Source organism: Drepanopeziza brunnea (assembly GCF_022702325.1).
Source record: "Drepanopeziza brunnea f. sp. 'multigermtubi' strain 214-2 chromosome Unknown ctg19, whole genome shotgun sequence".
Taxonomy (NCBI): domain Eukaryota; kingdom Fungi; phylum Ascomycota; class Leotiomycetes; order Helotiales; family Drepanopezizaceae; genus Drepanopeziza; species Drepanopeziza brunnea.
The window spans coordinates 1,085,786-1,112,687 of record NW_027094082.1 but is presented as its reverse complement, the minus strand read 5'-3'; the positions used below and the strand labels follow the sequence as shown (position 1 = coordinate 1,112,687).

Sequence of the window (26,902 nt, the reverse complement as noted above, 5' to 3'; positions counted from 1 at the left end):
ATGGCATTGTGCAATATGGGAGTGGGTTTTTGTTTCGCATCTTACGACAGGGCCATCTAGACTTTTAGGTAGGACTAGGCCTGTTCCCGGGGTTGGGCTTGATTTCTAAACGCATGTCCAGTTGAATCGATAGGAATATACCACGCGTAGAATGACTGCAATGAGGCTGCAGATAGGATTCTGGCTGCGAATAGACTGAAATTTGGACATTGAAAAGAAAAAAACTCGCAGAATATCAGGATCGGAGGCCGGATTAGAGGTCAGACTTCGGATGCGCTAGGCCCCCGAGAACAGTCTTTGTACTTGAAAATTAGAAACTTATCTATCCCGGGCTCCCGAGCCCACTTGTTGGTACATCAAAGCACTTGCCAGAGATCTGAATGTTCGCCGAATATGGAAAACCGTGCACCAACGAGCTGAGGACAGCTCGATCATTGTTCAGAGTGCCTAATTTAATCCTATTCCCGATTCAAAACTTCATATCCCGTAATGAGTCACATTCCTGGACCGAGCCCTTCCACAATAGCTATCATGTCGTTATACACCTACAGCTGCAGTCTGAATGTTGCAACCTCAAAAGGTTTCAAGGTGATGTCAACCTTGCCCATCTCAACCTTCAGTTCACTCTCATCATCCTCGAGGACGTTGGTCTTCCAGACTCTCTTCACATCCAACGATGTCTCAATGGTGCCCTTGCTCGTCCCTCCCAAGCTATCGTAGATACGCAAAATCACACTCTTACCCTTTCGCTTAGCCAACTCACCTCTACTAACATCCTCGTCATCTTCGCCTCTCTTGACGCAGTCGAGAATCAAGGAGGGGTTGCCAGTAACCTTGATAGGGCTGCTGAATGCTGAAGCTCCAAGGGCCTTTGATGATTGAGCAAGCTTCAGTGGGTTGTTGAAGTTGTAAGCGGTACGGACTGTCGTGGATCCAAGATCACCTTGATGAGGCAGGATAGCCCAGCGAATGTGGTGACGGCCCATGTCGGCGTGGGCATCTGGTGCTTTAGGCGCACGAAGCAGTGACAGCCGCATCAAGCTCCCACAGGTAGCAAAGCCGTATTTGCTATCATTCAAAATTGACACACCATAACCATGCTCGGAAAGGTCGGCGTATTTGTGGCAGCATACTTCGAACTTTGCCATATCCCAGCTGTTCCAGGTTAGCTGAGTTCTTCAGATGTATCAATACAGACTTACGTAGTGTTGTAATGTGTTGGCCTTCGCACAATACCATACTGGGTCTCGTAGGAAGCCTCGGTGTTTCTGACATCGACAGGGAATTCGACCTTCAAGAATTTCATGTCCTCTCGCCACTCAACCTCGCTGTGCATCTCAACATATGATTGTTGACCGTCGAAAGCAGCAGAGAGACTAATATAGGTCTTCGCCCAACTCTTCTCACTGATCTTGGTCTCAGTCATAACGCTGACTTTGTGAGCGTCCTGCTGGACGATCTTGGTAACGCCAGATGCCAGCTCCTTTCGGGAATCCAAATGGTAGACTTCAACATCCCAAGCCTGCCAGTAGAGGGGTTTGTCGTCGAAAATGACGAGCTGATTACCCTTCTTACCCTTCGCGATGACTTCCCTCTCAGCCTTCAGATCGTATAGAGAAGTGATGGTGCCGCTGTCAACTTCTACTCGCAATTGATCGTTCTGCAAAACAAATACGCCACCCTCAAGTTCCCTAACCGTGACCTCGGGCGTCTCGGCTATTTTAAAGGATTTGACGTTCAGCAGTTGGCCATCACCACAAGCAACTCCGGCTTTGCCATCACCGATCTCAATGACCTCTCTTCGGTGCCATGGCATGGTATTCAAGGCGACCAGGTTATCCATAGATTTAATTTTATCGCCACTTTGTACGCCCAGAATCTCCTCCAGTTCTTTGAGAATCTTCTCGCCAGTCGCGAAGATCTTCGCGTAAAGCTATAGACAATATCAGCTCTGCCTGGTGCTTGTTCGCTTCTCGGATAGCAGCCTACCTCGTCACTGTCATCATAACACATCTCAATGGAACTTCCAGGAAGACAGTCATGGAATTGACAAAGAAGAACTCCCTCCCACATGTCGTCGATCTTCTCCTTAGGATACTTATATCCCGATCTTATGCTTGCAAGAGTTGCCAGCAACTCGACATCTCGGAGCATGATCTCTGATCTTCTATTATTACGCTTGTTGTTCGCTTGAGTCGTGTATGTACCTCTGTGTAACTCGAAGTAAAGCTCACCATACCAAGTCACAAAGTCGAGACCGTTTTCCACCTTCTTCTCGAGGCGGTCAAAAAAGTCTTCCACAGAGTCGCCCATGTGCACTCTGGGTAGCATCCCAACGGTATCACTCATTCCACGACATCTTCGAAGCTTCTCCAGATGCTGCCAAGTGGGTCCTCCACCTCCATCACCCTTGCCAAAGACTAGAAGTGAGGTCTCATCTTGATCCATGGACTTGTGTTGGGTCACAGACCTCTTTACATCTCCGAAGTTGGCTTCCGCAGTGTATGTTTCCGCAGGAGCCATGTGACAAATGACCTGACTTCCATCCAAAGCTACCCAGTTGAAGGTAGTGTGAGGAAACTTGTTGATGTTGTTCCAGCTCAGCTTCTGAGTGAAGAATCGAGTCATACCGGCCAGTCTACAAAGTTGTGGCAGCTGGCTTGAATAGCCGAAAGTGTCTGGCAACCAAAAAGTCCGACATCTCTCTCCAAAATTACTCTCGAAGAATCGCTGACCATAGACAAATTGGCGGACAAGCGATTCACCGCTCGGCATATTGGTGTCATGCTCGACCCAGCTACCGCCAACAGGCTGGAAGCGACCTTGCCTAACCTTCTCCTTGACACGGTCAAACACGTACGGGTAGTACTGCTTCAGCCACTTGTACTGCTGGGCTTGTGAGACAGAGAATCTGTGCTCGGGGTAGCGATCCATCAGATCACACTGGTTCGACCATGATCTAGCGACCTTTCTCTTCGTCTCAGCCCAAGGCCAGAGCCAGCAAGTATCGATGTGGCAGTGGCCAATGCCGTATACAATAGGAGCAGTTCCAGTCTCGTATACTTTGGAGGAGCTGACGTTCTTGCCGAGATATTCTTGAGCAATCTTGCGGCCCTTGATGATAGAGTCCTGGTTGCCGACTTCAAAGGCTTCGATTATGGCAATGGCCACTTTTAACGCTTTGTGCTGCTCCCAAGAGTCCGTAGGGAACTCTCGAGCGGCATCTCCAATGACCCATATATCTATCCAAAGCTGGCGGGCCTCGACATTGACCGCAACAATATCTGCTTTGCTAAGCTGGAAGTATTTTTTGGGGTCTGGAGGTTGGATCGAGTCTCCATTTCCATTTCCGAACATGCCATTACAGGCCATCTCGATGTATATTGTATGCTGCTTCCCATCTCTGAACCTGTCTGGGATAATCCACTCGATGCGTTCACCGCCTCCAGTCAGGCCCTGAAGTGGGTTGCCATCCTCTGTCCAGACCATCCCTTCATTGTTGGCATCCCAGTGTAGTTCGAGCAGGTCTTTCTGGGCAAGGTGGGAGGGTATGGTGAGCTGGACCTTGAACCAGTGCGTCGCCCATGATGGCCCAAACCATTCCCCCACGGATGTCTTCTTGAACTCGTGGCTCGTGGCTTCTTTGAAGGTTGGTCGACTAAGATCCGGAGCATCCCAGACTGAGAGCTCAACATGCGGAGATCCAGACACAACGCCCTCGTCCATCATACTTCAACCATTGGCTTAGCTTTATGAAAATGTGCTGGAAGTTTGTCGGAAGCTAAAAAAAACTTACGCTCGTAGATTCTGAGATTCATATTGTCCCCCGCTGTAGAAGGCTTCGATACGGCTTTTATAGATGTTTGGAATCCATTGCCCGACGGGATGATCTGAGAACTTTGGGTAGGTGCTCTTAGGCCTCGCGGTTTCGACAGTTTCGCCTCCCATGATTGTATTCTTGAAAATTGATTGTACGGACGGACCTGAGAGGGTGTTGTGGAAGAAAGCTGTATACTCTTTAAAGGAAGTGTGTTGGAAAGAAGTACGGGGTTGGTCTGCACTGGAGAGCTACCCAAGCCAATGCGGGGGCCGGGGGAGCTCCGTATAGCGCGATCTCGAGGGGCGGCCGTGACCCACTGATGATCAGGTACCGTCACAGTCCGGTACCGTTACAATATGTCCGTTTCTCAATTCTCAGTTCTCGTGGGTTTTTTTCCGTACACCCAGCCACGCCACTGATAGCCACATCCTCCGGAATCAGCCCGCCATCGAACAAGTAGCATGGCTCCGTTGACTCCAGCCGCCGTTGTAAGTGCTACTTCTAAGATAGACAACAGGACAGGATATCTCCGTACTGAGCATGATTGATACAAGGCCGCAATTGCTCGACTGAGAGCTTTCCACCCGCCTCCGTTCTCGACATGGGACCATTTGTCACTGAGCAGAAAAGCTGCTGTTCTGATCTTACTATTCGCGGACAGGAGAGGCGATCTCCGCGTAGTTCTGACGATGCGTGCAGCGAGTTTGAGGAGCTATTCAGGTATCTGCCCCAGATGGGGGATTAAGTAAGCATGGGCTCACGACTGTAGGGCAAGCTGCGTTTCCAGGTGGGAAGGCGGACACCCTCGACGAGGATCCATTCGACATAGCGAGACGGGAAGCATACGAAGAGATTGGTCTTCCTCGAGACGACTCCAAGATCCCGTCTCCTTTTCGGATAGAACATCTATGTCAGCTTCCTTTCAGTTGTGCAAGGACTGCGCTCGCAGTGAGACCTTGCGTGGCATTCCTACATTCGGACGACAACGGAGGGGGGGATGCTGCGAGTGTTGAAGAAGCCATGATTCCCAAATTGGATGCAAAAGAGGGTGAATATGTCTGGATGTTATGGGCACATTGTCGAAGCAGTGATCGCTGACTTCCCATAGTCGCGGCAGTTTTCACGGCGAGATTCCACAATTTTCTCAGAGAAGAGGACGAAGTCCATGATGGGGAAGATGTCCCTGGGTCTCGGTCTGACTGGTACAGGGGAGCATGGGTGGACTTCAATCACAGCCGGTGGCGGATGCACGAATTTTACGTTCCGATCAACAATCAACTGGTCACCAAGCCCAAGGTGCGCGAAGGGGGACCGGCAGCTATCGCCGACTCGTTAGATGAGGAGGAAGGGAAGGATGAGGCCGGCATGATGAGATACAAGGTATGGGGAATGACAGCAAGGATATTAGTGGATGCTGCCAGGGTGGCCTACGGGGAAGAGCCCGAATTCGCGGTAGGGCTCCCTAGTCCCATAGTGGGTCATAACTGCTTTCCTCCCGGCTCCGGTATGCTTAGGAGGAGGCTGACGGAATGTTTCAGCATAATACCCATTTAGGAGACGAAGCGATGATTGAGAATCTGTATAAGATGAATCGCTTCGGAGAGAAGGTCCCCGGTGGGCTTACGGACGCGGATATTCAAGCAGCCCGCGCAGGAGTGGCGCAGACCAAAATTTAGACGAGAGATCACGACGATCACGACAACGACAACGACAACGACAACGACAACGACAACGATAACGATAACGATAACGAAACACCAGACGGACAATGAGTACCGGTAGGCAGTGGTCGGTATAGTACGGTACTGCAGAAGGGAGCTCTAGCTTATCCATAGCGGGCCGTGCAAACAAACCCAACCTACGGAGTATGCACCTATGCACCTACGGAATGCATACGGTCGTAAACTGCAGTGCACTGTACTGCACCGTGACGCGAAGGAAGAAGCAGGAGTGGGGGCTGGAAGAGCCAAATGGTAAAAGTATGATAGTACATCGATTCGTCCGTCACCTAGTCGATTCGTGAGTCGCTTCAAAGTCATCGATTTACTAATAGACTGAGAGGATAAAATGAGGCAAGCCGACGATAACCTCGCTCGCTTAACTGCGTTTGTTTGAGGAGCCGAGCAGGACGTCCGCAGCGGCACCACCACCCTCGATTGATATGTATTTGATGATTACGGGAGTCTCTTCTCACCCATTGGGGAGCAGCGTTTCCAGGAAGACTCGCAGTCGCAACCCTTCTCGGCGGAGTCGACAGCCACCCAGTTCCAGTTCCAGTTGCAGTTCCAGTTCCAGTACCAATCCATCTCAATTAAGCTTTGAGCCCAAGGACTATTGAAAAAGCCAAGACTTGCCATGGCGCGAAGGACGTGGCCAGGAGTGGGCGTCGTGTGGTCCGTCGGAGGCTGTGACGAAATGGAAAAGCTCTGCCACCCAAGAGATTTGCGGCACCTTTTGCGATTCATCATGTCGAGGCTGGTACAGTGGTCGTATGAGGTATTTTGCGGTGAGATAAGGGCGTAGCATGCTTGTAGGCAGTGGAGGTAGTGGGAGTAGTGGGAGTAGTGGAAGTAGTGGGAGTACCGGTAGTGGTCGTCGTTGTGGGTAGGCCGAGGGCATTGGCATTAGGGTTGGCATTAGGGTTGGCATTAGGATTGGCATGATGCCGGCACGGCATTGTGTCGGCAACGTGGACCATGAGCAGTTTGGGAAGTTGCGGGGAGGGTTCGTCTCCATCGGTAAGAATGAACTCCCGCACGGAACATGTGATACTGTACTAACTACTACTAACATGTGACGTACACAGAACAATGAATAATACGGACAATGCCCCCCTCCCCCTTCTCCACAATTTCAAGCATGACGCGGAATCTATTCTGATTCTTATTATAATACGGGATCAGACGGTCAGCTGTCTTGCACATGACTATCTGGGTCTGGGACCGAAATGGGCGTGAATGGAGAAGCCGAGTAGATTCCCGTGATGTACTACTAGTAACATCGTTAACAACATCAAGAATAACAATATCAATAACAATCCCAAAAATAGGTCGTCCTCGAAGTATCACAGGTTGTTCCTCTTAGCGCGCGAGACGAGGACCCGCTCCGCCCTACTCCACTCCACTCCTCTCCACTCCCCTCCACTCCCCTCCACTAAAGGATAAATGCTTGGCCTCGCCGGCCAGACCAGCGATCCGTAAACTTCCAGCCTCCTACTCCTACAAACTCAGGCCCGCCGTGCGCAACACCGATAAGTACCGGTACACAACTGTCGCCGTTCGGACAGGTACAACGACTCTATTTGACGTACACAGCCACCACTTAATTTGGTTTTGGGCATAGTAAACAACATACTGTATATACCTCATACATTTAAATATCTACTCCGCATAGCTCTCCCTTCTCCGACCCGGTCACGACGCCTCTGCTGCCTACTCCTACTGGCGAGTGCCTGCATCTCAAACTCCATACCGGTCTGTCAGGACCTACCGAACTGTCTGTCTCCGCCCAATACCGCTACACGCCCAAAAGCATCAGACCCAGCCATGGCCGACATTCTAGCAGCATTTGACGAGTTGGACAAGAAGGACAAGGCCAGCAAACCCGTCAAGTCAACAAACAAGAAGTTTGTGAACCCGCTCAAGACATCGTATGCTTCCCTCTCCTGACCGACCTCGTCTCCCTGCCGTCGCGGCAATGGCAAGCAATCCAGTAGTCCATTTACTATGCTAACGCCGACGTCAACAGCGGCTCCCGGCGCGTAGGAAGATCTCAATCCCGATCGTCAAACCCGGGTGGCAGAGCCCCGAGGTCCGTCGACCAGATCGATGCCCAGCCTTCATCCCAGGCCGAACGCTCTCCCTCCAGCGTCTCGAACCGCCGGATCTCGTTCGTCGCTCCCGACCTCCCCAACCGTGCACCGCGGCGCATCCGCGTCCCCACGAAGAAGGACTCCCTCGCCTCAGGCTTCCAATGGGAGCCCATCCTCTCCGCGAAATACGGCGTCTCCGAGAACGAGTGGGCGACGTTCGGCAAGCAGATCATCGACGCGGCGGAGCTACCCAAGCGGGCGAGAATGATGTGGTCGATGGTCAAGCAGGACGTCGTGGCCAAGATCAAGCGCGACCTGGACTTCGGCGGAGAGGTCAAGCAGCAATTGAAGGAGTGGAGTCTGCACTTCCGGGCCAAGGGCTTCACGGTGAGCATGGAGCTACCGGGGAAGGTGCGGTCGAAGGAGGACGATACGCAGGAGGAGCGTGCGCTGGCCGAGAGCTATGCCAATCGCTTCAGGGTCGTCATCTCGGAGAATGCTGAGAGGAGCGCTAGCATCTACTCCCGATCCTCGAGCGTGTCGAGGAGTGTGTCTGGAGAAGGACTTGCTGCTGCGGGTAGCCCTCACACGACCGACGACGATGACGATGACGACGTCGACGACGAAGTGAAAGATGTGAAGAGTTGACAGGAGGCAAGTTTGAGATAGCGAAAGAGACAGATGGGCGGAAATGTACATTCGGCAACGACTTTATGACTGTACCCTATTATAGGATAATTTAACGACGATCGGATTTCAGCGTTGGTTTTGGGCTCTTGGGCTGGGGCGGTACTTTTCTGGAGCGGGGTCTGCAGTATCATGGGATTTGGGTAGCAAGTCGTCGCTGAGGCTATGCAGCCAAAATAGCAATTCATCCGACAGGGTTATCAATATCAAATCCCTTCTGCTCCCCCCCTTTCAAGCAAATCCCTCCCGAACTAACTCATAAAACCAACTGGTCAACTTTAGCTCGCTGTATGTGCTGGGCAGTAACAGCTGATATCACAATTTCAACTCCTTTCCCTCAATGGCAAGCCGTGTCCTTCGTCGCACTCGTATTGTTCCCAAACACCAGGTATCCCACGAATGATCCCACCGCCATGGCAGCCATCACCCATCCATTATAAGTCATGAACAATAACCTGTGCGCCGAACCCCTCTCGTCAGCTCCCAGCTCTGGTCGCCTCGGGAGAAAGAGAGCGAGGGAGTAAGGTATAGCACTCACATCAACATAAAAGCGTAGAAAGTCTGCAGCGCGTAGAGCAGGGCTTTGATCACATGCGCCTGCCGGTTAACCTCGACCTGATTGCGTCCTGTCCACAGGAATGGCGTCCTCTCAGTAACAGCTTCAACATCTTCTTCACGGCGGGAAAGCACGGGTATATTCTCAGCTTGCTTCCTTGTTGTAGTCTGCATTTCATCCATATCGAAAGTGAAAACGAAAGGGAAAATCTGCTTGGGAAGGGGGGGAGGGGGGGGGGAGAGAAGGGGGAGACTTACGAGGCGCCTCCCCGGTCTTGCGAGCGACGATGTTCTCGTACCTGCGTGATGCGGATCGGATGGCTTCGTAGAACGCGGTGAGGCCGACGACGGCGAGGAGGGAGATCAGCAGTCCGCCGGTGCTGCGGATGTGCCACCAGCGGAAGACGAGGCAGAGGTTCGTCGTGTCCCAGGTAAACAGCATCTGCCATCACCACAACCACAGTTGATCAGCTCGGATCCGCATGCATTCGCAGAAGCCAGTTCCTTCTCTGGCTGGCTGGCTCGCTGGCTGGCGGCATGGCATGGCACTCACGTTCATATTGCACATATCCCCCATATCCATGCCGCCGTGTCCCATGCCGCCGTGTCCCATGTCGCCGTGTCCCATCGCTGCGTGGTCCATGTTTACTTGCGTGGTGGAGGCTTGGTTGAAGCTAAGCTATGGTTCGAGGTTTGGGGTTTTGTGGCAGAGATGCGGATGTTGAGCGAATGTGGACGATAATGGGACAGGTCCAACTTTGTATATATATGTACCGGTAGAGGTATGTACCGGTATATAGAAGTAGGTGCTGTACCGGTATATGAGCTGCCCTTCGTCGTACCGGTACTTTCGTCGTCCCACCACTGCCAGTTGAGTCGTTCAAATCTCTCAAATGTGCTCAGACGAGACGTCCCAGACAACGCTCTGGCCCGTAATTGGCCGTAGCATTGGGCACGTGATCCTGTATGAAGCCTAGCCCCATATTTGATCTTCTTCGACTCAGGCGCTTTGCTCGGGAGGTTATATGCGGATTGTTATACCGGTACATGCTCCTTTGTTTTGGCGATAGTATCTCGAAAGCACAGGAGGTGAAGTCAACAAGTATCGGCAGTGAGGCTATGTCCCTTTTATGCCATGAGAGGCTCATATAACATCATGGCGAAATAGGGCAACCTGATCGAGTGTCTCGCGCGGTCCAGGTAAATCAAAGCTCAACTCGTGTGTCCGGAAAGAAAATTCGATTCCCCAAGAAAAGGACAGGATGAGTAGCTGGCTAACTTTGCGAGAAGATGATCCTTCGCCGTGGCGGATATACTCAATACATAGCCAATCTGAGTGCAGCTGGTACGGTTGTTGTCATTGCATTTGTTCACAGCCCGCCCGGGTGAAGTCCGTCGATGATGCTTTGATACCGGTACCTTACCTATGATACGAAGAGTCGGTAGAGAGATGCTCGGGAGAACTCGCTTCTTACAAATATCCTTTCGGGATTTATCGGATCGAACAAGGCTACAAGAGCGTCACACGCAAGGCTGAGCCTTGGAGGCAAGTCTTCAGTCTTCAGTCTTCAGTCTTCGTCAAGATATCCCACCACAGGATTCTTTTTCTTCCCTGTCCCATGTGTGAAGAAAAACGAAGAACGAAAAACGAAAAACGAAATGAAACCGAGACAAATACCTAGTCTGGGATTGGTCTGCAAGTGCCCGACCCTTTTGCGCCGCAGCGCAGAGCCTTTTTCTTTTTCTTTATAAGAAAGAGTTGGTGCCTCACTCTCATCATCCATACTCTTGTGATACCGATTTCTCTACTACTCCCCCTCCTCTGCATACATTCTCATTCGGGCGTGACTGCTTGCTAGTCATCTTCTAATGTCCACGAGAATCGTGCCAACGAAGCTACCGCTCTCTAGAGCTGTAGCAAGCTGCTTCTCCCAACTCCATGGAGTCTCGAGAGGCGCACCAGGCTTCCGTTTGACCAGTACACACTTTCAGTCTCGACGCCATCTCTCCTCGACGTCTAGAACACAACTTCGCGACATCTTTCCCTCTCCAGATCATGAACACATCAAGAAGACGGAGGCGGCATGGCCACATCCACCGTAAGTATACTTGCCACTCTTCTGCCAATACTATAGAAGCCAATCCCTCCCTAATAGGTACGATGTCGAAACGATGAGAAAGGACATCTTCTATGCCCATCGCAAGCCCGAAGACTTCTCAGACCGTATCGCACTCTTCATGGTCCGCCTTCTACGATTCGGAATGGACACTGCCACAAGATACAAGCACGACGTCGAGGAACCCAAGAAAGTAGGAGACAGCAACGCTGTGGCAGACACCAAACCATACCGCATGAGCGAACCCAAGTGGCTCATTAGAATGGTCTTTCTCGAGTCAGTTGCTGGTGTTCCCGGCATGGTAGCAGGCATGATCCGCCATCTACACAGCCTAAGAAGATTGAGGAGAGACAATGGTTGGATCGAGACTTTGCTGGAGGAAGCTTACAATGAGCGTATGCATCTGCTTACGTTCATGAAAATGGCTGAGCCCGGTCGGTTTATGAGATTCATGATTCTCGGTGCCCAGGGTGTCTTCTTCAACTCGATGGTCTTGTTCTACCTCATTTCGCCGCGAACCTGTCATCGATTTGTTGGATATCTCGAGGAAGAGGCTGTCCTCACCTACACCCTCGCCATCAAGGACATCGAGGCTGGAAAGCTGCCGAAGTGGCAAGACCCTAAGTTCAAGGTTCCGGAATTGGCAGTCAACTATTGGAAGATGCCGGAAGGCAATAGGACGATGCGAGATCTTCTGCTTTACATCCGAGCTGATGAGGCCAAGCATCGAGAGGTCAACCATACATTTGGTAACTTGGACCAGAAGGAAGACCCAAATCCATTCGTCTCCGAGTACAAGGACCTTGATACACCACATCCTGGCAAGGGAATTGAGCATCTCAAGCCATTGGGATGGGAACGACAGGAGGTCATCTGAGTGACTTGAGATGAGATGAATGGACCGGAACGAAACCTACCCCCGATCAACTCAAACCAGGACCTCACGACCTGGCATCCCTACACGATACAACCTCGCCACTCTTGTACGCTATGACTCGCCGTAACGATTTTCTTTTGTCACAAACGGCGTTTGAGTAGAAAGATCTCCTACCCTCAAAAACCTAGATACCATACCCCTGCTGCGACTGAATTCGGCGTTAGATACTCCTTGGTCTTATTAGAATGCCAAGCTAATAAATATTTCGGGAATGAACCAAAACCTCGCTCCTTTCTTTCCCACGCCATTCTTGATGTCTCCCCAGATGCTAGATTTTAATATTCAGCATCCTCTTTGCAGTGCGACAAACTATGATAGGTGTTCTGCACGATCGACCTTGGGAGGGGGGGGTGTAATTGTGATATGTTGAAGAGAGGGCACTAAAGAGAGGGCACCCCACCACGCCTCTGACCCCCTGGCTGAGTGTCTGTCGCTATTCACCGTTCCTCAATCACCCATTCGGTATTTATTTTTTTGTTTTCGTTTTTGCTAATCGTATAAACCGGATACACAGACTACGCTAGACTAGACTACATCACCTTACTTACTTAAAACAGATCTTGGCTGTTATCGCCCGCCTCGCTTAACGCCGCCAACATCAACATCAACATCAACATTGATAAACCAAACCAAACCAAACCAAAACAAACCAGAAACAAAAACAAGCAAAGCAAAACAAACCAGAAACAAAAACAAGCAAAGCAAAGCAAACGCACGCACGCACCCAACCCTCCAACACTAACAAACCACTGAAAGAAAGGGCACTTGTCTAACTGCACTCACTCACTGCCTACCTCCTCAAATGAACCAACCTATCTACACGCCAAGACTTCTCGTCTCTCGATTGCGAGCTGTCGATGTGGTTGGTTATGGTTGGTTGGTTATGGGGTCATCTTTAATTCAACAGGTTTTTGTTTCTTTCTCCTTCCCAGAAGAATCCGCTCGTCAAATTTTGGAGGGAGGGACGGACACACGGGTTGATAACTGCATCCGTGTATGGAAAAATCCCAGACAGCTTTTGGCTAGCTATAATGAACCCGGATTACATTTACGTACATCCTTCACTCCCCGAAAAGGCTTGCCCCGATACATTCCCTTCCCCCCCCTCCTATCTGGACGCCGAGCACATGCATACACATACATACATGGTATTAGTGGCTCTGTGCTGCAGCCTCAACGAGACCCAAGAACAAAAAAAAAAAAAAAAAAAAAAAAAAAAAAAAAAAAAAAAAAAAAACATCGCTGCGCAACGCCATGATCCATGCTTCTGACAACCAAGCAACGCGCCATTAAGTAACGCTATGCACAACCTCTCTCTCTCTCCCCATATGCCTTGGACCTGATCGCATTGGGAGGAGACCCCGAGAATAGCCGAAAAATTATGTCCAGAAATCGACCGCCAAAAATATGTACAGCCGTTAACGCCGACATCGTGCACTCCTCATAACCACTATGCAAAAGTCATCTCAATCTCCTTTTCCTGCCCAAAGTCCTCGTCATCGTCCGCCCACGCGTTGTGTCCGTAATCCATAGGTGGCAATGTAGCTGGCACCGAAGTGCTGCTCTTCTCTTCGGGTCTCTGCAGTGCTACCGTACGTTCTGTGAGATCTGGCGTCGGCGACTTCAAGGGAGGCGGTGATCGGAGTGGTAGATAGTTGCTGGAGGTAGCTGCCGAGCGAGCAGGCGAACGGTAAGTGGTATCGAAGGTCATTTGGACCTCCTCGCCCTCCTCGCCATAGACGGGAGTGTGTGAGCTGCTGGATGGTATCCACTCGCTGCTGGAACGCCTGGGCGAATGGGCGGGTGATGGTCTACTGACTTGCAACATTGTGGAGGATCCATAGGACTTGGTTTCTTGGAAGGAATTACGCTGATTGGATGAATTGGGTGCAGACGCACCCAATTCGAGTTTCATAGGCGGAAGTGTGGATTTAAGCTCCTTGACTTCCATATGCTCGCTAGCAAGCTCAGCGCGAATGGCGTCGATGTCGAAAAGAACGCCATGATTATTGCCGCGGCCGTCCTCTGTTTTAGAACTCGGCGGGTCGCCCCTATACTCTTCGTAGGTCTCCCACTCCTTCCGTTCCGCGACAGCCTTCTTCTTCCGACTGAAAAAACCAAACTTGCCTTGGGATTTTTCCTCCTTCTCCTTCCTCTCAAGCTCCTTTCTTGCTTCTTCGATCTCGTTGATCAGCTCTCTCTGGCGTTGTTGGTGATTGTCGGGATCTGGATCCTCAATCTCCGTGAATTCGTCGCTGTCAACAAGCCAACCCACCTTACGGAGTAGCTTCGGCATTGCTGTTCGATATGCCATGTGTCCGGGGACAAGCTCTGTTACGTCAACATTCTCAAGGCCTGGAATATCTTCCACGGGCGCAAGTCCAGTGACACGACTGATTCCACCACTCGTCAAGCGGAATAAGTAGCCCAGAATCCAGTCGTTCCTCGCGTAACCGTTCACAAACCGACCTGCAACAACGGATCTCGCTTTGAGGTACTCGTCCTTCTTCGCTACAATTGGGGAGCCAAAGAGGTAGACATTCTGGACGAGCCCGTAGGCACCTTTCCTTGCTAGCTCTTTCAAGCACGCAAAGATGACTCTCGACCCAAGGGAATATCCAACGAAGGTGATAGGCCGGGTACCAAGATTGCGGTCAATAAGAGAATCGGCCAAAATCAGGCCAGCAGCGTTCGCTCGATCGAGAGAAACCGTCCAAGGATTGTCAATGAGGTAAGACAGCTTTGTCAAGACAACAGGGAGCGTGAGTGCAGCCATAAGACTGGTCAGTATTGTACTGGCGAGAACTTGCTGGAGACCCTGAGTCAGAGCCTAGTGCTGTTAGTACGTCGAAAGAGACCACAGACGAGTGACTGACCTCTGTAGCCAAGATGTTTATTGTGTCTCCCATGCTTCGTAACATTTCAGGCTCCCAAAGTACGGAGTATATATCTCCCATGATAGGATCGACTGTACTGTACGGTAGTCGTACGTCATCAACTTTTCCAGTCATCCATCCTGAGATGGTGACGATCAGATTGACTCGCTTGTTGTTGTGGAGGGGTCGATACTCGAAGGTCTTGACAGCTCCCGTCCTTCGATTTGCGGCTCGTACGGCGATGATACCCCCTGAAGCGGCAGCACTGGAGGTGATAATAGCCGCACCTCCGGCGCCTGCAAGGAAAGTACCTGTTCCTGCAACACCAATAGTCGAGAATCCGGCGGCGAGTCCAGCACCAATTACAGGAGCCAACAACCCGGCAGAGAGACCAATAACTAGACCGCCTCCGACGGTAGCAAGACCCATCAACATGTACCTCTTATTCAGGGCCAGTTTCCTGCGACTTTCCTTGTGCTCATCCTCGTTCCAGTTCTCTTTCTCGGCGGCTTGTTGCATCTCCAAGGCGTCTGTTACCCGCTTCTCGAATCGACAAATCTCAAGCCAAGAGACATCCATATTATCTCCTACTTTCTCAAGTAAGACTCTGGATCGAGCATCGTAGACCGAGTCAGAAATAAGAGTAAGGAAAAGGTCGCAAAGCACAGTCCAGCGCAGATCAATTTCGAGATTTGCCGTTGTTGGGAGCTGTGAAGGGGTCCGCACTTCAGGCAATTCATCACCTTCACGCTTATCGTAGGGAGGTGGTGCCGGTGCGGGTATTTCATCATCGTAACGATACGGAGTCGAAGGCTGCCGTGGAGAAGACACCGAGGGCCGAGATGAAAGAGAAAGTCGAGAACTTCTGCTTGTAGAAGTGATCGAATCTGGTCTGGGTGAGGACAGTCCTGGTGTGGAAGGCTCTGCCATGGGATTCTTGACTCGGGCATTCTGCATGAGAGTAGGGGTCAAATCTTTAGGCACAACACCATGCTGGGCCAGTTGCTCAATCATGATCTGCTCAGCGGTGCTGATCTCCATGTGGGCATACAGCCGAACCATCATCTTCTGACTCCACATCCGCATAGCTTCAGCTGCCATCTGAAGTTCCTTCTTGCTGCCTCTGCTATGAGTCATGGCTTCGGCAGCAGTCACCATATCCGAAAGAATCAACCTGGTCATTCCAACGTAAGCGATTCTTTGTCCCTCAGTCAAGAGTCCTTTGGTCGCCGCCATTTGAGAGGTGGCATCCCGATATTCTTCGTCCTCCATTTCTCCAGTATCCGTAGTCCCATTGGGTTCTTTGAAGAGGTACTTGGTGTTTTCGTCAAGACTTGTTGCCGATTGAGCATCCTCGTCTAGCTGAACTCTGGTGTACCCTTTTCCTGCTCCACCAAGTCCCTCATATGCATCTGCCTCATCATCAGAGTCATGCGCTTCTCTTGCGACAAGTCTATTATCGTCATCGTACATGTCGTATGGGGCAAACGCTGGCATGGTCTGCCATTCGTCGTCCTCTTCCACTACTGGTGACTTGGTGTCCATCTGTGTACTGTGTTGATGCGACCACTCTGATACCCCACCAGTCTGCGAGCTTCGTGAGCGAGCATGTACGATTTCTCTCTGCTCTTCCTTCTTAGCCTCCGCCATGTTCTGCTCTACCGCCCTATCCTTAGCATCTTCCAACACAATGGGAGGCGTGGTTGATTTGGGGGAGGGCTCTGCTGGTGTGACTATTGCGGGTTCTTGCTGAATCGCATCGCGAGCCTTCTGGGGCTCTTCGCAGTCGTCAAGGTGCTGTTGAGGCTCTGGAGTCACAGCTCTTGTTCCTGCCTGGGCCTTTTCGCCGATTTCCTGCAGTTGCGGAACCGGGGTTCTAGATAGTAACGGCGTTGGCCTGGTATCTTTGAATTCCTCATCTTCACTGGATTCCACACCTGGAGGCTCAAGCTGAGCCTTCGCAGAGCCGATCAAATCCTCGGATTGAGAAGCTTCTTCCATCTCCGCATTCCTATTACTGACCCCGGACGCTGCCTCCTCGTTATGGTGGTTTTCCGGCTCAACCGGCGTGGTGACTTTGTGTTTGACAATCGGGAGGCCAAAGTCGTCGACCTCCGCTACTGCTACTGCAACACTGGGAACCACATGGTCGTTGGCGATCACCTCGACCGTTTTTATATCCACAGCCTGTCCGCTCACAGGCATGTTGCTTTCCAACTTGTATCGCGACGCCTGCGGTTTCTCATCCAAGGTCTCTTTCTATGACGATGTTGTTTGGAGAAGGGAGTGCTCCTCTTGTCTTGGTATGAGGTTCGTAATTCGCAGCCTCATGCTTTCCGACGCCCTGGTCCGGTCTGGGTCTGGTTTGTCTGGTCGGGTCGAGAGTCTTTGTTTTGACTGAGATGGAACTGGTGGGAGAAATGTCTTGTGAGGGCAGGGGTATTGAAGTCCGTACTCCGTACACAAAGAGTAGTGGGGCTGCGGACTCTTGAGGGGTGGGGGCCTGCCAAGAGACGGCTAACTACTAGTAGCATTAGGTATATAAATCAATATAAACCAACATATCTCATTATAAATCAATTTAATCGTTATTTTACCTAGGAACAAGAGGCAGGTAACTTCTTGAGAGATACCTAGAATGCCATATCATTACATACATAGTTGAAATGTGTCTCCTCTTATTATTTATTACCACAACTAGCTTGACCAGCCAGCTCCTTCTTTCCATCACGGTTTCTTCCCTTCCACCCCTTCTCTACGGTCCGCCCGTTATATTTTACTAGTACCCGTCTTACTCTTCGCAGGAATTTTCTCTGATCCGACAGCTGCAGCCAACACAATGTGATGGCTCAAAGCCACAATCTCACCCGCTTCGTCCATAACCACAAGCTCCAGATCCATCCTGCCGTTCTTGATCTGCTTGATGGCAGTTCTCGAGAACAACCACTCGACCCCTTCCTCTGGCAATGCCTTCTTGACATCCACATTCAGCAGCACGGTCGGATACCATAATTTCACCGGAGGCCCTTCTGCTTTCCCTCTACTCTTCGGGCCATTGGGGTCCGTCTTCCTGGGATAGTTCTCTATAGGCATGGCGAACATGTCCGCAACATAGCCGAGCGAAGTGTTGGTCCACTTCTCTCCGTTCTTCCATCGAATCCACTGGTCGCTCAAGCTTCTGCTCTCGTAGTCCTTCCGAGGAAAGTGGAACTGCGTCTTCGTCGCCGCCTTCCGGAAGCTTGCAAAGGGCATTTCGTGAAGTCTCGCCCAGTGCTCGTCATTATCCTCTTTGAGTTGGGATAAATCGACCGGTGGAGGGAGCGGGTGGAGAGTGTAGTCTGTGGAGAATGTCACACCGGACTCGGTAAGAAGATTACCCTGCGTTATAGAAGCGATCACCTCTTCGTGGCCACCTTGGGTAAGTACGATTTGTATGTTGGAAGTCTGATGGCTGCAGAACCAGAAAATTAGGACGAAGCCCCATGTTGATCTGTACTAGCTCCCAACGTACCCGAGTTTAATGTCTTTGACCGTGAACAGAGCCGCGCCCGGTTGCGTGCGACGAAGGAAGTCGAGGTGCAGGCCGATTGTATGAGGCTGATTCTGAGAAGAGAGGGTAGTCTTGAAGTGGGTAGCGGCTACTTGAAGGAAGACCGCGGTCATGAAGCCTCCATGCGGCACTGTCTTGGTTAGCCTTTGATAGCTTTTGATTTGGGATATGCAGGTTCTCTGGCCACCAATGAGCTAGGTCAAGGTACCGTACAGAAGTGTGCTACCGGCACCTGTTCACAAGAAAGAAAGAGGTGACATGACTTGAGATCGACGTACTCGTTGTTTTCTTCGACTTACCAAAGAAGCAACGTCGGTACGTGAACCAGTGAACCAAAGAAGAATTACCTCAGCGGAATGATGGGTATCTTCTTACCTGGGCCAAGACACCAATCTCCAGGAAAGTGGGCGTTGTAAGTATGAGAGCTGGCCGCCTTCACAGCCGTGGCTTGCGCAAAAGTCGTCTCGGAAGTGGTCGAAGCCATGATGGCAAATGATTACTGGTCTGGTCAGAAGTCGGAAGTCAGAAGGCGGAAGTCAGAAGTCAGAAGTTAGGAGCCAGTATTGACGAAGTTTTGTTGGTTGTACTACCGGTACTACGAGGTAGTATATGTTTTCCTTTCCTTTGCAGGGGGTGCTGTTGCTACCTGCCTCTTCCATCGTCGAAGGGTGACAGCCGAGCCTTTAGATTTCCAGAAACCGGAGGTCTCCTGAGTATCGCGAGCAATATCATGACAGCATTAATCTCAGATTCCACTTATTTTCTTGGGACCTCGACCAAAGTGGACCAAAGTGGCCGAGCAGGTGCTTGGTAGCCGAAAATGCTTGCTTCCGACCAGGCTCTCCCTCGCCCTTGCCCTCTCCCTCTCCCTCTCCCTCGCCCTCGCCCTCTCCCTCTCAAAGTTGATCGGGAATTGATCGGGAATTGATATCCAAGGACCACGACACGGAGAGCGAACCGAGATGGAACTGGAAATGGGAATGCCACTAGGTACCTGCCAGTACTCGACCTACTACCCACCTACCTACCTCCTAATTATCTACCTACCTTACCTACTACCCGTACCTCACTTCGACGTTGCTTTCTGGAAGCCACCAGTGCCACCGCATGATGCGCAATCATGTCGTGCACCTGGCATTCCGTGTCCAGGTCACAAACCCAACAGGCATCGCACAGCCATCATGCAATGTCAGGCTTCAGCCTCCTCATGACCGCTGTCAAGTCGTCTGGCAGATGATCTACGGTACCTATGCGGTAACAAGCAATACCTACCTACCTACCTACCTGTCCTGTCCTCAAATACCTATTCCGTAACTACTCCGTAGCCCAACTACCTAAGCTGCCTTCAAAGTCTCGGGCCATGGTGATGGGATGCTGCGTCGTGACAAACCGGCATGTAACGTACGAGGTACGGATGCTAGAGTAGAGATCAGAAGCAGAGATCATAGAGATCGCGCATCATGCAGGCCATACTGCGGTACTGTACCAGTACATGAGCAAGTCTCGGTATTCCCTATATACAAAGCCCATGGAATTCAATATGCAGTGAATACGTACTTGCATTCCTCCGGGTTGGTCCCCCCCACTATACTCACGATACTTGAGTACTTCTTTTTCTTCTTTTTCTTCTTCTTTTTCTTCCTTTCTCTCTTCTTTTCTGTCTTCTTTTTTCTTCTTCTTTTTACTTTTCCTTTTTTCTTTTCCATTTTTCCTTTTCCTTTTTTGCATAACCCCTGGATAAATGACTCAAAATGCCGAAACGTAAATTCACTTGGTCGAGTCCCCCTTCCTGCGAATCACAGAACGCCTAGGCTGAATGAATAAATCCGAAGCGCGTCGACCCGTTACCCTGGCGAGAACTCAACCTTTCTTCCACCTCCACCTCCATCTCCAGGTCCACGTCCACGTCCACCTCCACCTCCACCTCCATGTCCATCTCCTTCTACAACTTTACCTTCATCCAAACCCGCATGCGCAATCCTTCCTTTGAATAAGCATAATACCAGAACTCCCCTGATGCTTGGACCGCCTGCTTGACTGCGCTCGATCGCATCTCCTCCGGGGGAGCCCGAATCCCGATTTCTATCCTCGAGCCCTCCACCTTGGTGGGGCAATTCGTTCGAAGATGGGAAACGTCGCTAGCAGACCTGAAGATGGTGCAGCGCTGTGCCTCAGAGACCAAACAAGGTGTGAGTACAGTCGGGACAATATGGGGACCGGGACGATGCTCATAATTGTATGCGCCCAGTAATGATCTCGTCCTTGACGGTCACAAATTCACAACGTCGAACCGTCCTCCACGTCGTGCCAAACTCCTTTCCGGCGACAAGGGTGTCTGCGTCAAGGGATTTTGGGGATAAAAATATAGTTGAATATGTTCAGGTACTATACCGCATGCCTAGCAATCGAGCAGGTACTGACTTATTGCGCGCAGGACCCTGAAACGTCTTCTGGTCCCTCGCCGAACTTTTTACTCAAGCTTAACAACGACGACGAACTTCTCTTCAAATTTGCCTTTGTTATCCGACAGACCCAGCAGAGTGCAGCTGCAGGCAATGGCGCGAATGATACGGGCAGCCCGATAGACACGGTTGTCAACGGCCTTACATTTGTATCAGCATCAACAGCTAAAGAAGTCGAGACTCTCGTCACTCGAGAGTTCCACGCGGATCCAAATTTACACAAGAATGCAAACGTACAGCTAGTAGGCGATTATGCAACTGGTGGCAACCAGTCAGTATCCTTCGAATGGTCTTGGAAATGGCGGCCTCCAAAGGTAGCAGAGGATAGAGGGGGAGGCTGGAGGAATGACTGCAGTGTAAGTCATATCACGAACCTGCAAACACAATACCTGTACACTAACGATTTGAAGTTTGTAGAGTATGACCAACGAGCCCACCGCTTGAATACGCTTGCAAGCTTCTCTTTCTGGATTTCAAGTAAATATTCCGAAATCCATGAACTTGAACATAGACTAACCTAAATTCAGATAATCAGATGCTTACAAGCCAGCCGAATACACCATCTCAAACATTCAATTTAGCACCTCCACCGAAGCCTCGACTCCCCTCTTCTCAATCCATTGACTCCAGAGTCAGTGGCACAGAGACTCGCGATTTTGATGACCCTCCATCCCCATACCTCGCCCCAAAAGAATCTGCTTTACCAATCAATGTAATACCAAGGAAGGACTTGGTAAAGGTGGATGTTTCATGCCAACGTCCGGGTGAAGACATGAGCGCCACTGAAGACGGTCCCTTGTTCAGAGCTACAATGAAGTCTCTGGAGCAGAAGACTGGCAGTATGCGAACTCGGATGAAGAAAGTCCTGAAGAAGGCAGAGGCTGCACACATGGCACAAATCGATTGCAATGATGCAGTCCAGAGTTTTATGGACGCTCTCCGAGAGGCATCGGGCTCAAACGCAAATGCAGTCCAGCCTGCTTTGGAGCACTACTTTGACAAAATCGCCAGGGAAATTTTGGGATATGAGAAGCAAAATACCATCAACCTTCAGAGAATCATCATTGATCCGATGGCTAAATTGTACAACCTTGATATCAAGCAGGCTGAAGCAAAGAAGCGAGATTTCGAGGAGGAGAGCAAGGATTACTATGCTTATGTATCCAAGTATCTCGGTCAACGACAGGACTCGATGAAGCAAAAGAAGAAGACAGAACAGGATACCAAGTACCAGACCAAACGTCGGGATTTTGAGCTGAAGCGATTCGATTATTCTTCTTTTATGCAAGATCTCCATGGTGGTCGCAAGGAGCAGGAAGTGCTATCTCATTTAACGAAGTACGCCGACGCCCAGACGAGGAGTTACTTGGCTACGGCCAAAAAGGTCGAAGAACTGCTTCCTCAACTCGATGCTCTAAATACGGAAGTCCAGGAGGCTGATAAGGAGTTCCAATACCAACGGACTGAGCGAGAAGAAAAGCGGAGGAATCTTGAAAAGAGTAGCGTCGCGTACGTTGAACCTGACACGGTTCCTGCTGTGATGATCCCACCCCCGACGTCGTACCCTACGACGAATGGCGGCGCCGTCATATCCGACCCGGAGCTTGGCCGAGCGGACAGTACAGCATCGCAGCTTAGACAAGTATCTTCGAATGGCCCAACGATGCCATCAGCCATCAACGGCTCCAACACCGAATTCTCAAGATCGCCCGGAAGCCTCTCTTCGCCATTTGGCCCCGTTCATAGCCCAGGTGTGAACTCCAAGTTCAAGGGGATTCGGGATCTCGAGGAGAAAGATCATAGTCTGGCGACAAGCACCAATGGGCAACGCAAAGAAGGCCTTTTATGGGCGCTGAGTAAACCTGGCAGCCATGTTGATCCTAGGGGGCTGAACAAGCAAGCCTGGCACAAGTGAGTTTCTTGGACCCGCCTTTGGAGTGGAGGACTGACAGATCTAGGTTCTGGATTGTTCTCGATGCCGGAAAGCTATCCGAATACAGCAACTGGAAGCAACGCTTAGACTTGCACATGGAGCCTATTGATCTTCGGATGGCGTCGGTTCGGGAGGCTCGCAACGCCGAGAGACGATTCTGTTTCGAGGTTATTACCCCTCAGTACAAACGGGTTTATCAAGCAACATCCGAAGAGGATATGAATAGTTGGATCTCGTTCATCAATAACGCCATTCAAAGTGCAGTCGAAGGCAGAGACATGCGGGATGCGCCAAGGCAACCAGAGCAACAGTCTATCCGAAGAGACATCGGCTCAATATTGACCGGAAAGAGCTCGTCGATGAACTATGGAAACAACTACTCCGCCAACCAGAGTTCTGCCGCCGCCAACAATGGCGTTTTCAGACGGACGACAGTTGGCGCTAGACCTGCATACCAACGCCAAGGTAGCGGCGGGTATGACGAGAGCCCCGACAAGCTGTTGCAGGTGCTACGAGAGGCGGATCAGGGCAATTGTTGGTGTGCTGACTGTGGCTCTGGTGTGAAGACGGAATGGGTCTCTATCAACCTGGCGATCATCCTCTGCATCGAGTGCAGCGGAATTCATCGTTCGCTTGGAACCCACATCAGCAAAGTCCGATCTCTTACTCTGGACATCAACTCATTCACCACCGACATTGTCGAACTCCTTCTCCTCGTTGGTAATCGGGTCTCGAACATGGTCTGGGAAGCAAAGCTGGACCCATCAATTAAGCCCCTCCCACAGGCGACTCGCGAAGAGAGACTGAGGTTCATCACAGCCAAGTACGTCAACCGGGCATATGTCGAGCCAATTTCATCAAGCTCGTCGAGATTTGCCACTGCAGACGAGAGCCTTCTGGCAGCTGTCAAGACGAATGACATCCAAGCAGTCATTTACGCACTGGCACTGAAGGCAAACCCAAATGTTCTTGATAAATCAAGAGGCGCTCACCCGGTATTCTTGGCGCTTGCCGCTGCGGATCCCGCGTCGCCATCTCCCATGGCTCCAGCCCCCCGAGCTGAGAGTACGGCGAAGATTGTGGCATTCCCAATCGCTGAAATGCTTGTCCTGAATGGCGCCGAGATACCTAGTACCATGCCAGCCTTCCCATTGAGTCACAGCGCTGCTTTATACATCGAACAGAAGAGTGGTCGAGGAGGTCCTGCACTGGACACAGTGGGCTCATTGCCTGGTGGGAGCACTGCTGAGAGACTCGCCCGAGAACGTGAGATTCGTCTTCAAAAGCGGGTCAGCGCTGGAGGGCGTCTTGCAAAGGCGCCAATACCAGAGCGGTAGATGAGCATACGTGGGTGGTAGTAATGAAGCGATGACTTGGAGATACCACGGGCAAATTATGCATTGTTTGGCGTTGTGTGTTTGGGTAACGTGGCTAATGCCGACACGACGATGGCACGCAGACCTTGGCTTTCATGTTGGGCCTACAGAGCAGGTTGCGATGATGAGAGCAAACCTGGTTGGAAAGGCTATTATGGATACAACTAATGGATGGAGTACTTCAGACACCATGGTAGCTCTGGGGCTGGAAATGTCTGAGATCAATGTACATGAACTTCTACCTCGCTGGACGACCCGGAGCCTCGCTTGGGTATGTGAACTGATCTCTCGATTATGAAATGGAATCAGCATATGCTGAAAGTTGCAGTCTGTTGAGTTTTGATGGTGAGCGGTGGATGGATGCATGTTAGGAGTGGCGGTTAATGAATGTAAGTACTTGGCCGCTCAATTCAACCAACTTGCGGGCAGGCCTCTGTATGATTATTCTGCATCAAGTTCCCCAGAAAACCGAGCGTCGCGTGTAAGGCTTGGTCCTCTTGGCGATAAAGCTTGGTAACTGTCAAGTTGACGTCAGCCACGCCAGCCACGTCAGCCAGCCACATCCAACTCCATCTACTCGCAGGCTCTGCCCTACCACCTTAACCCTCAACCCGCGGCGAGCCGGGAGGGCCGAAGTTGCCGCCAACGACAACGTCCGGTGCGACTAGTATGCACCGGAGACACAGCGCCGATCTAAGGGGCTCTACGGAATTTGGATTTCTCTCAACCCTCCGCTCTGCCGAGTCTCTCCAACTGTGTCCTGCGTACGTACTACACCCAGCTTTTTCCAAGCAAAGCAAAGCAAAGCAAGGTCAAGGTCAAGGTCAAGGTCAAGGTCAAGGTCAAGGTCAAGGTCAAGGTCGAGGTCTCAGCACTTAGACCACATTGTCCGCAATGGCAGAGGAAGACGGAGACGGATCAGGATCCCATCCCAACCGGCAGCAGATAAACGGTGCTCTCAACAACGAGCGTAATGGAGGCGGCACGCATGATCCCGAGAAGCAGGAGCATAAGCACGACTATGCTCACGCCAAAGACAAAGTGAGCAAGGAGCAGCAGAAGCTGAAGGATAAGGCGAACCCGCCGGGAGGCTATGATGCGACTCCCATACCTTCTGCGCCGGACGGTTACACAATTAAATTTACGTTCCACCGCGCGACGAACCTGCCAGTTTCGGATCTGCACACCCGCTCCTCCGATCCGTTCATTCATGCGACATTAACCTCTGGTCTCGCGAAGCGGCACAAGGAAGACCCGGACTTGAGTATAAGGACGCCGACCATACATAGAAATACGGATCCGAAGTGGGACACTCAATGGATCGTGGCAGGCGTACCTTCGAGTGGGTTCCGCTTGAAATGTAGACTTTATGATGAAGATCCATCCGACCACGATGACCGGCTGGGCAATGTGACGGTACATGTCGATCGTGTTGGGCCGGACTGGCAAGGTATCAAGGACGAGAGGTTTTATATAGAGAAGCGCATGGGGAGCAAGCGGGCCTATCTGCTCCGTGGTTGCGCTGCGATGCTCAGCAATGTCCATGTGAGCGGGAACCTCTGGCTTAGTGCTGAGTTAGTCGGCGAGTCTGAGAAGCCGCATGGCAGGATGTATACCGTGGGCTTGACTTCCTGGGTAAAACACTATTCCCCTATGATTGGGAGAATCGCTGGAACGAAAGCTCCGGGAAGCTCAGAAGGTTCGCAAGAAGGAGGGCCGAAAACGGAAAAATATGAGTGAGTTCGGCTTCGCTTCGATGTCGGGTCGAGAATATTGACATTGGATAGTTTTCAGGCAAATGAGTTCCAATTGGAAGGCCCTGTTCCAGCAGACTTATACCATCGTTTCGTTGAATTCAAACCATTTGTTAAGGGCATGTTCTCGAAAGCTGGCCTGCGAGGACGAGTCCTTAACAGAGCCCTGCGCCACCAACACGCCTCCGTTTACAACTTCAGCAGCACCACTGAATACGGAACTGTGGAGCCGAAATCCGAAGAAGCGGCTCTTCAGTTCCTTAAGATGGTTCACTACGACGAAGGCGGTCGAATCTTCACTTACGTGCTGACACTCGACGGCCTCCTCCGCTTCACAGAAACCGGCAAGGAGTTCGGGATTGATCTGCTGTCCAAACACACCATGCACAGCGACGTCAATACCTACATTGCCTACTCCGGCGAGTTCTTTGTTCGCCGACTCAAGAAACCCGAGATATCTGCTGAGGCGCCAGACCAAGAAACGCATCCTGCTCATGACCTTCCTGGTGGCCCACCTGACTCGCCTCCCCCTCAGAGCCCACGCAATTACGAGCTAGTAATTGACAACGATAGCGGTACTTACAGACCCAAAGGCTCTCTCTTGCCACAACTGAAAGCCTTCCTTAGAGAGCAGTTCCCGGGCTTACATATCGTGACAAAGGAATGTACAGATGACAAGCTGATGAAGATGAAAGAGGGGCAGCGGGAGCGCAAAAAGAAGGAAGGAAAGACCATCACGATGGTGCAGCACTCGGATGATGATATCAGTTCCAGTGACGAGGAGGCACTGGACAACCATAGCAAGAAGACGACGAAGCAGAGGGCGTTTGATGCGCTTGAAGATCCTGGGAAGGCGGCCAAGGATATAATACACGGGGTGAAGGGCAAGCGCGAGAAGGAGGAGAGGGAGACGCTTGAAGACAGGGCTGAGGCTGGGGGTGCATCGTGAGTGTTATTGAAGTGGAGCAAGGGTGGTGAGTGGATGCTCTTAACGGCTGTGTATATTTGTAAATTCGGTCATATT

The 26,902-nt window shown here is 51.1% G+C and overlaps 9 protein-coding genes across 10 annotated transcripts; 5 read left to right on the top strand and 4 right to left on the bottom strand.

Annotated features, from left to right (window-relative positions):
- Positions 1-545: 545 nt before the first annotated feature.
- On the bottom strand, positions 546-3,948 carry L3040_009093 (uncharacterized protein; the record flags this gene model as incomplete). Its single annotated transcript, XM_007294034.1, has 4 exons — positions 546-1,155; positions 1,203-1,933; positions 1,990-3,730; positions 3,797-3,948. 4 exons carry the CDS (start codon positions 3,946-3,948, stop codon positions 546-548), a joined length of 3,234 nt encoding a protein of 1,077 aa, XP_007294096.1.
- A 333-nt stretch (positions 3,949-4,281) lies between these two features.
- Positions 4,282-5,496, top strand: L3040_009092 (uncharacterized protein; the record flags this gene model as incomplete). Its single annotated transcript, XM_066155842.1, has 5 exons — positions 4,282-4,308; positions 4,375-4,540; positions 4,590-4,868; positions 4,929-5,272; positions 5,359-5,496. The coding sequence occupies 5 exons, from the start codon at positions 4,282-4,284 to the stop codon at positions 5,494-5,496; spliced, it is 954 nt and encodes a 317-aa protein (XP_066010127.1).
- A 1,869-nt stretch (positions 5,497-7,365) lies between these two features.
- On the top strand, positions 7,366-8,279 carry L3040_009091 (uncharacterized protein; the record flags this gene model as incomplete). The annotated part of the gene is made up of 2 exons (XM_007294037.1): positions 7,366-7,469; positions 7,568-8,279. 2 exons carry the CDS (start codon positions 7,366-7,368, stop codon positions 8,277-8,279), a joined length of 816 nt encoding a protein of 271 aa, XP_007294099.1.
- Positions 8,280-8,655: 376 nt separating this feature from the next.
- Positions 8,656-9,516, bottom strand: L3040_009090 (uncharacterized protein; the record flags this gene model as incomplete). Of its 2 annotated transcripts, none has more annotated exons than XM_066155841.1 (4): positions 8,656-8,773; positions 8,857-8,989; positions 9,132-9,315; positions 9,427-9,516. In XM_066155841.1, the coding sequence occupies 4 exons, from the start codon at positions 9,514-9,516 to the stop codon at positions 8,656-8,658; spliced, it is 525 nt and encodes a 174-aa protein (XP_066010126.1). The 2 variants fall into 2 exon arrangements, with proteins under 2 accessions (XP_066010126.1, XP_066010125.1); XM_066155840.1 differs by having other exon boundaries at positions 8,857-8,944.
- A 1,226-nt stretch (positions 9,517-10,742) lies between these two features.
- Positions 10,743-11,867, top strand: L3040_009089 (uncharacterized protein; the record flags this gene model as incomplete). The annotated part of the gene is made up of 2 exons (XM_007294039.1): positions 10,743-10,972; positions 11,030-11,867. The coding sequence occupies 2 exons, from the start codon at positions 10,743-10,745 to the stop codon at positions 11,865-11,867; spliced, it is 1,068 nt and encodes a 355-aa protein (XP_007294101.1).
- A 1,510-nt stretch (positions 11,868-13,377) lies between these two features.
- Positions 13,378-17,008, bottom strand: L3040_009088 (uncharacterized protein; the record flags this gene model as incomplete). Its single annotated transcript, XM_066155839.1, has 2 exons — positions 13,378-14,757; positions 14,804-17,008. The coding sequence occupies 2 exons, from the start codon at positions 17,006-17,008 to the stop codon at positions 13,378-13,380; spliced, it is 3,585 nt and encodes a 1,194-aa protein (XP_066010124.1).
- Positions 17,009-17,572: 564 nt separating this feature from the next.
- L3040_009087 (uncharacterized protein) lies at positions 17,573-18,837 on the bottom strand (the record flags this gene model as incomplete). Its single annotated transcript, XM_007294040.2, has 3 exons — positions 17,573-18,254; positions 18,315-18,483; positions 18,729-18,837. 3 exons carry the CDS (start codon positions 18,835-18,837, stop codon positions 17,573-17,575), a joined length of 960 nt encoding a protein of 319 aa, XP_007294102.2.
- A 1,641-nt stretch (positions 18,838-20,478) lies between these two features.
- L3040_009086 (uncharacterized protein) lies at positions 20,479-24,085 on the top strand (the record flags this gene model as incomplete). The annotated part of the gene is made up of 6 exons (XM_007294041.2): positions 20,479-20,542; positions 20,602-20,735; positions 20,788-21,171; positions 21,226-21,292; positions 21,343-22,726; positions 22,774-24,085. The coding sequence occupies 6 exons, from the start codon at positions 20,479-20,481 to the stop codon at positions 24,083-24,085; spliced, it is 3,345 nt and encodes a 1,114-aa protein (XP_007294103.2).
- Positions 24,086-25,018: 933 nt separating this feature from the next.
- L3040_009085 (uncharacterized protein) lies at positions 25,019-26,827 on the top strand (the record flags this gene model as incomplete). The annotated part of the gene is made up of 2 exons (XM_066155837.1): positions 25,019-25,860; positions 25,912-26,827. 2 exons carry the CDS (start codon positions 25,019-25,021, stop codon positions 26,825-26,827), a joined length of 1,758 nt encoding a protein of 585 aa, XP_066010123.1.
- Between the last annotated feature and the right edge of the window lie 75 nt (positions 26,828-26,902).